The 8,239-nt window shown below is 40.9% G+C and overlaps 1 protein-coding gene across 1 annotated transcript; it reads left to right on the top strand.

Moving 5' to 3' along the window:
- Positions 1–2,238: 2,238 nt before the first annotated feature.
- mrps23 (mitochondrial ribosomal protein S23) lies at positions 2,239–6,593 on the top strand. Its single transcript, XM_086215123.1, has 5 exons — positions 2,239–2,375; positions 3,041–3,220; positions 3,298–3,369; positions 3,538–3,661; positions 6,121–6,593. Exons 1-5 carry the CDS (start codon positions 2,332–2,334, stop codon positions 6,319–6,321), a joined length of 621 nt encoding a protein of 206 aa, XP_086071249.1. The 5' UTR covers positions 2,239–2,331; the 3' UTR covers positions 6,322–6,593.
- Positions 6,594–8,239: the final 1,646 nt, after the last annotated feature.

The following is an 8,239-nucleotide window of genomic DNA, read 5'->3' as shown; positions in this document are numbered from 1 at the left end:
CTCTCTCCCTCCTGATCTTTGTCCCTCCTCTGTTTGGCTCCCTCCCTCCCTCTCCACCACCCTGTTACATGCTGACATTCCTGAACTCAACCTGGCGTGCCTGTCTCTCTGCCCTAAAATGCTCCCTCTTGTGAAACCTGAAAAGTGACCCCCCTGAAAAATCATCTGCTGCTCTACACTTTCCTCAAAGTCTGTCAGAGTCCTCCATTCAGGCTTCCTTATTTTAGTAAAGCTTAATGATTCAGGGGAAAGTAGCAGCACGCAGTTGTGTGTGTGTGTGTGTGTGTGTGTGTGCTGTTTGTGTGTGTTTCTGATCCTACTGAGCCAGGGGCCACACAGTAGTTCTTTTCTCAGTTTCCCCAGTCAGCTGACAGACAAAAGTTTTAAGTTCAACCCCCCCCCCCTTTACATGACCAGAATAAGCCTCTGTGTGTCGCTATTCAATAAGAACTGAAAGTAAATCAGCTGTGCTGAGATATATATGATTTCATGTGATTTTACATATTAATTATCACTCATTTACAATGCAAAAAGTGTGAGAATATTTTGTATTTCTTCCCACTTGGTGCCCACAGAATGTGCTGCTCATTGATTCTATCTCACAATATGGAGCACAATGATAAAGTTTTGCACATAAATGTATGCATTTACACATATATATATATATATATATATATATATATATATATATATATATGTGTGTGTGTGTGTGTGTGTATGTGCGTGTGTGTGTGTGTTTGGGTGTTTTAAATCAATTTTTTTCTTTAATATTGGCATTATAGCCAACATCCACATGCTTGGTGAGCACTGATTTATTTGAGTAAAAAATAATAATAATTGTACTTCATTCATTAACAACTTAATATTATTGGTAAGTAACACAATCTACAGACTCTGCTGAGGACCCTTTATGACACTGTATTGGCATCTGCAGTGTTCTGTGCGGGGGTCTGTCGGGATGCAGGAGCACTGTGAGGGACAGGAACAGGTTGAATAAGCTGGTCAGGAGGGCCAGCTCTGTTCTGAACTGTCCTCTGGACTCTATAGAGGAAGTAGGGGAAAGGAGGATGTTGGCCAAGCTGATGTCCATCGTGGACAACACCGCCCACCCCCCTGCATGGGAATGTGGACACCCTCAGCAGCTCTTCAGAAGCAGACTGCTGCACCCTCAGTGCAAGAAGGAACGCTAACACAGATCCTTCCTGCCATCAGCTGTCAGGCTTTTCAACAGGAAAATGTCTGAAGGTTAACACCACCTCTGTTAGTATGCACTACAATGTTCTTTGCAAATTACACATTGACTATATTAGTATTTTTATCTGAGCACTGAGCTTTGTCATGCAATATTTCATCCATTCTGTCATCCTAACATGTGCAATATGAAACTAGCAGTTGTGCATGTACTTATCCTGTTTATTGTTTTTATACTAAACTATATATGTATATATATATATATATATATATATATATATATATATATATATATATATGTGTGTGTGTGTGTGTGTGTATTAATTTGTCTATTTATCTTAATAAGTTTCCTTGCACTATTTGCTGTCTTTTCCCCCCATGCTGCTGTAATAATAGAATTTCCCGATTACAGGATGAGTAAAGTTAATCTTATCTTATCATATCTTAAAGCCCATGGAAGGAAAAAAAATTATACGGAAGGTTAGCGGAAGTTATGTAAATGTCAAATCGTATCACCAGTGTGTCATTTCCTTTTTAGGTATTTAACCTTCATCATAAAAGCATTAAATCAACACACCTTCCTGTACATTTTTTTGAAAAATTATGGATATTAATGGTATATAGTAGTGCATTCTAATAAATTCTACAAATTTCACTGCACCTTGAGGCTGTTAGGAACTCAAAGAACTGAACTGTGCAGAGACTTATGGCATGATGACCTGTTACAGCTGAATACTTCAACACGTCAATTGTAGCATATTCCTTTGCATCTGAAATATCAAATACAGTTGATGCAACTTATAAATGTTTGAAGCACATTGGAAATTAAGAAGCCCAACTCGTTGAAAACCACTGTTTGTAATCATTTTAAAAGTGAAACGAAACCCCGTTGTTCTTTAAGAAATGCATTCTAAAGTAGCTTAAAACGAACAACTGTGGATCAATTATATCAATTATGTCGAGTACTTGGTAAATATACTGACTTACCTTCTTCTCAACAGCATAGTGAAAACTTTATTTTGAAAAATGTCAAGCCTCTCACCGGAACGCTTGTTTTTATGTTTCAGCGCAGCACATTGTCGTCAGTCAGATAACACATACATGGTCTCAGTGCCCCAACTGTCTGTGGAAAAGCTTTAAATGGCTGGCAGCAGACTAGAGAAATTTGGAAGCGTGTTTTCTCGGTAAGAGAGTAATATTTCATGTTTTTGTGTCCAGTCTGCTGTAGTAGGGCGGGAACGATGTTATCAGAAAATTAGCCTGCTGTTAGCATCTACATCCCTGTTAGCCTGACCCGGCATCACGGAAACGTTTGTTCAAGTCGACATATGATTGAAGTAGTTGATGTTAAACTTGTCATCCCGTATTGAAGATGATGAGGCCATTCGAAAACGTGTGAAAGTAACTATTTTGCCTCCTAAATAACATAAATGTCAAAGGGGCATGAACGCGACTTGGTGTGAATACGTCATATGCATGCGACCAATATTACCCACTACGACTATTAATGGGAAAAGTCCTTCATATATATATATATGTGTGTGTGTGTATATATATATATATAGTGTGTGTGTGTGTGTATATATATATAGTGTGTGTGTGTACATATAGTGTGTGTGTGTATATATAGTGTGTGTGTGTGTGTATATAGTGTGTGTGTGTGTGTGTATATATATGTTGTATGTGTATGTGTATATCAAGAATGGGATCCTAAATTCTCTCTTATAAGAGAAAAAGAGTGAGAAGAGCTTACACCAATAAGCTTAACGGTGATTCTTCCATTGTTCATGTCAATGTACCATATTGCTGTTAAAATTTAAGTAACTAAGTTGCTAATGATGATCAACAGGGTTAGAGATTTGTTGCGCTCTGGAGTCTTAAAGCCTGAAAAAAAACCAATCTGGTATGATGTGTACAATGCCTTCCCACCTAAAGTGGAGCCACGTTATGTGAAGCCACACAGGAGGGGCTTCACAAAGAACCAAGGCGATGTGCCTGACATCTTCTACAAAGAGGATACACTTAGAGCGTAAGTCTGTGTCTCTGTTTGTATATTTTATTATTTTTTTCTTGGGCTCCGCTCATCCATAACTGTCTTCCTTTCAGGAGGTTCTACAGGGAGTACAGGGGTGGGTCGTTGGACTTTTCCAAGCCAAACTTACCTTTGTTTTCTCAGAGGTAAATTTAAATCACAGCCTGCTGGTGTGCAGTTTGTGCATGAACACTTTTTATATCATACTAATTATGTGGTGAGAGGATTGGATTTTGTAGTGATAACGCCAAGTGTTAAGTAGTACAAAAATTATACTGACAGATGCCATTTTTTTCTCTCCTTGGCTCATGCAGGTTCCTAAACAAGTATGCCCAGTTAGAGAGCCAAAGCAAGCTGGATGAAGATGCTCTGTTTAAGGAGACTGCCAAGGCTTTACAGGCAGAAGGCCTCTTCCTGAAAAGGGCAAAAGCTCCTATAGTAAGGACAAGCTGCTTATACGTGTTGTCATCGATATTTAGTCCTTGCAATGTTTTACCAGCCAAATTTTCAGGGCTATACTTCCGTCTGTAGACTGCCAGTGTTGTGTGACTATCAAAACCAAATTAGTCACTGAGAGTCCAAGAATGAAACATGAAGCCATTACTGCAGTTTGAGGGTGCTTTTGTATCCCTTTCAATGAAAAAATTATCATTATGAGGATAGATTTGCACACTGTGAATGGACTAAATTATATTATGGGAAAAAAAATAGCCTTTGCGGTCAACAGAAGTATCTGCTCCCCACCTCACCCTCTCTCTGTACCAGACAAAAAGGGATTCACTGGCAGGTGCTGGTGATATTCATTCAAGCAATTAGTCAGCTTCTCTCTCACACACACACATGCACATGCAGCCACACCTACTACCCCAGGTGACAGGTGAGAAACAAATCCCTGCCTCTACAGCCAGATATTTCAATGCTAAAATTCAAACAGTCAAGCCAAATTCCAGTGCGAGTAAAAGTGAAGGGAGCTAGCAGTTAATTGTCAGCCCTGAACCTGGCAACCAAATTAGAGTTTGGTTCATAAGGTTATTAAGCTTTGGCCAACCTTAATAGTGGTCCAACTATCTTAAGTGACAAACTTGAGTGCCACCACCGCCAGATGTGTTTTCCCTGCCATTATATTGGGGTGTGCCACCTGTTAATATCAGTTCTAAACACGGTCTTCTTTCCCTGTAGCTGTGAATTTATGTGTGTGTCAGACTTGTGATGGCCTGGGGACGTCTGCAGGATGGCACTTTGTGTTCTTTCAGATGCACTGAAACAAACAGCAGAAACTTGATGAATGCTCCCACAGAGCTCTCATGATATACACCCCCCTCCAGACAACTGGTTGTAGGTGGGAATTTTACCCTGTAATTACACCTCACTAAAACACACCAACACTGAATAGAAGGTATTGTTGTTTTTGCCGTCAAGACAACAGTGAAAGTTGTCCCGGACGTCTATATAAAAGGGAGAGTCGGCGGAACGGCGGCACAGCGTCACACCAAGACGCCCACGTGATGAGTCATCATGTTGTCTGACTCATCATGCCTCTAACTGCAAAGCGCTAAGATGCTATCTAAAATCACACAGTGGGGTGACTTCGGCGAAAACATGCGAAGCAAAATAATGATGGTGTCTCTTTAACAGAAGTACTGTGGAGTCACTAAGTTACCTTTAAATGCAGTTATCAACTTTGTAACTGCAGTGCTACTTTACATCAACTCTAAAATTATAGCTTACAGTTGCTGTGAGCTGTGTGGGTGTGTATGTGGTGAAAGAATGTGTGTGATGGTTCAGCTGTGGGATGTGAGCTCAATCCACCAATCAGAGAACAGCGCATCATTCAGCAAGAGGCGTGGCCTATCATTTCTCCTCATAAAGTTGAAAATTTGTCATGTGACCAAGTGGTACATACAAAGTGTTTTTCCCCGGGCGGTCATAGGATCTGGTGAATTTTATCATGTGAACCGATGAGATCACCCAGTGTTTGTCATATGACATTTTTCCAACACCAAACGTTCTTGAGGATCTGCTGAATGCGTGATAATGACCAGCTCATAACCACTATGCATGATCATTCTTCCAATGTTGTACCGATATTAAATTTTGATCTCTTACACACAAGCTGTTTACCAACGGTCATAAATAGGACACACTGTTAAATTTCTGAAGTAACGAGAAGCAGTTGACTGCAGAAAGAGAGAGAAAGGTGTAAGGGAAATTCTCCTTGTAGATCGTTGAGAGTTGCTAATTCTCTGAAGAATCACAGACTCGGTGTGATGAATCAAGTCTCTTTAATACATGCAGCATGGAGAGAACACTCTTACTGAATGTTCTCTGCCGATCTTTACAATGTCCCAACCTTTATACCATTCAACAACAAAGGGCAAATGGTTTCCCCATCAAAGCAATGACTGTAGCACCTGTTTAGCATTTGCTTCTCAGCTCCCCCCCTCCATCCTGTCTCCGTCACTGTTTGTCCTTTTGTTCCTTGGTGGGAGGAGGCCACAGAAACCTATGTGATTCACCAAATGCTTCCTAAGACTAGTACTGCTGATGTATCTATCTATTCATTTAATTCCTGCAAGGGTCCAGCAACATGCCAAAAATGAACACAACAGGTGATCTCTCTTACTGCCTTTTCAGAATTTTCTCGCCTGCTTGTGTAGTTAGAATCAAAACAAAATAAAGAAGCAAAACTATGGTATTTTCCCACGACACCCTCTGAAGTAACCACTTGAACTCGAGAATACAGCCGATTACATTCTTCTATATTGCAAGTGTATTTTCCATCTAAAAAAAACTGCTTTGAGCAGGATTTGAAACAGGCTTCCCGGGAGGTACTTGTTTGATGAGAAAAAGACTGGAAAGGTTTTGAGTGTGATCGCAGTTCTGCTTTTCCCCTGCAGCCAGCAGATGCCAGAGTTGCGCTGGAGCAGAAGCAGAAGCAGGAGCAGGAGCTGGAGCTGGAGCAGGAGCAGGAGCAGGAGCAGGAGCAGGAGCTGGAGCTGGAGCTGAAGTTGGAGTCAACAGACATGTTGGTAGAGCAAGAACCAGCCAGTGCAGAGAGTAAGGAGTCAGTGGAACACACCACAGGCACACACAATTAGTAGAACAACTCTGCTTTTGTGGTGACTCTCAGATACAGTTGTGTCGCTGTCCTCTGGAAGTGATTCTCAACCTGATAAGGATCCCAGTAACAGATCTCCTGAGAATCCACTGTAATGTCACTTGGCAATGAGCTGAACCACCAGCAAGATGTACTTACATGATGAGTCTCTGAGCCTGCATCGGTGTGGCTATCATTTATTCACACATGTACATTCAAGTTTTTAATTGTGTAAAAATGCAATGTGAAAATAAAGAGGATTTGACCCCTGGAGAGAGGGCTTTTTCTTAAATCTAGGTAGGGATGTGTATTATCGTTTGAACTGGTGTGAAGAAAAGATTGCACATTTCCTAATGACAGCTGGAAAAGGAATATCTATAAGTCCGCATCTTTTTGGTTGTTCCACACAAGCTCTCCAGCTGGCGGTGTTTTGGGCAAGGGATGAATCCATCTCTCTTGTAGTAACTGGTCTAGATAAGTTGGCACTGACCAAGACCATCACTGTTTTACTGAGTCTCCAAACTTAATTTATAAAATGTTTTAGTCTGTATGAAATCCATTTGATTAGTTATACTGTAGTGGCAAAGTCACCAAAAAAATAGTCTTATTATCAAATCTGCCTTTTAAGTGCAGCGTAAATCAATAAAACGGACAATGAACAGGTGAACAAGGCAGGACACTGCACAGAGACGTAGCAGAGGCGTGTGTATTTTTAACAATTGTGCTATTTATATCTTTTTTAGTAATCACATTTGTGTGGGTTACTCAAGTTATATATTGGACTTTTGCTTCAGTTACAGTATGACTCATCTTCGGGTGTTGGGACTGAAACCGCAGTAGGAGTTTATTATGTCACTGCTGGAAGAAAAAAAAAATTCTGAATACATTATTTAAAGGACTAATTCAAATTTTAGGGAAATGTACTTATATCCTCCTTAGACAAGAGTATGAAAGAAGTAGATATCCTCCTCTCTGTGCATGCATTAAAGAGGTGAGACCCACAGAGACTAGCTGACTGCTAGTTAGCTCAATACAATGAATCGCAGTGGACTGACAGGTTTTCCAAAAACTGGAGTTTCTCCTGGATGAATTCTGGCTGGAATAGATCAGGATCAGGGTCTTGGTTTGTTAGTTGTCTAAGTCAGTGAATTTTATGGAGCTGTGTCAAATCATTGCACACTCAGGAAAGTAGTTCCACTTATGTATCTGACCCAAAAATTACAATATCTCACAATTTTAAATTGCTGTTTCCTAACAAGTGAAAACAAAATGCCAGTTCTATTAATGCAGAAAGTGTTTTGGAAAAAAGTGTATTTTATTCTGTGTATTTACTTTCCACAGAGCTATGCTAACACTTCCCCCCACTACCATTCATTGTGCTAAGCTAACGAGACAATCAGCTATGAGTGTCACCACTCAAATGCACACATACAGGAGAGAAGGATATCAATATTCTTGTCTGTAACTGGGGAGGACAGCAAATAAGTGTATTTCCCAGAAAGTTGATGTGTGCCACAGATACCTGTAATAAAACAAAGGTGGAAGTCACATTCAAATTTGTAGGATCAATACATTATTAGCACAATTTGGCGGCACGGTGGTGCAGTGGTCAGCACTGTCGCCTCACAGCAAGAAGGTTCCAGGTTCAAGTCCTGGCTCGGGCACAGGATCTTTCTGTGTGGAGTCTCCATGTTCTCCCTGTTCCTGTGTGGGTTCTCTCTGGTACTCCAGCTTCCTCCCACAGTCCAAAGACATCAAGAGAGGACGAGGCTGATTGATACTCTAAATTGACCGTAGGTGTGACTGTGAGTGTGAATGGTTGTCTGTCTCTATTTGTTGGCCCTGTGATGGACTGGTGACCTGTCCAGGATGAACCCCGCCTCTCGCCTGAGAGCTGCTGGGATAGGCTCCAGCCCCTG

Source organism: Aulostomus chinensis, chromosome 10 (assembly GCF_037954235.1).
Source record: "Aulostomus chinensis isolate RoL2024-O1b breed Wild chromosome 10, RoL_Achi_v1.0, whole genome shotgun sequence".
NCBI classification, from domain to species: domain Eukaryota; kingdom Metazoa; phylum Chordata; class Actinopteri; order Syngnathiformes; family Aulostomidae; genus Aulostomus; species Aulostomus chinensis.
This window is presented reverse-complemented; position numbering and strand designations above follow the sequence as displayed.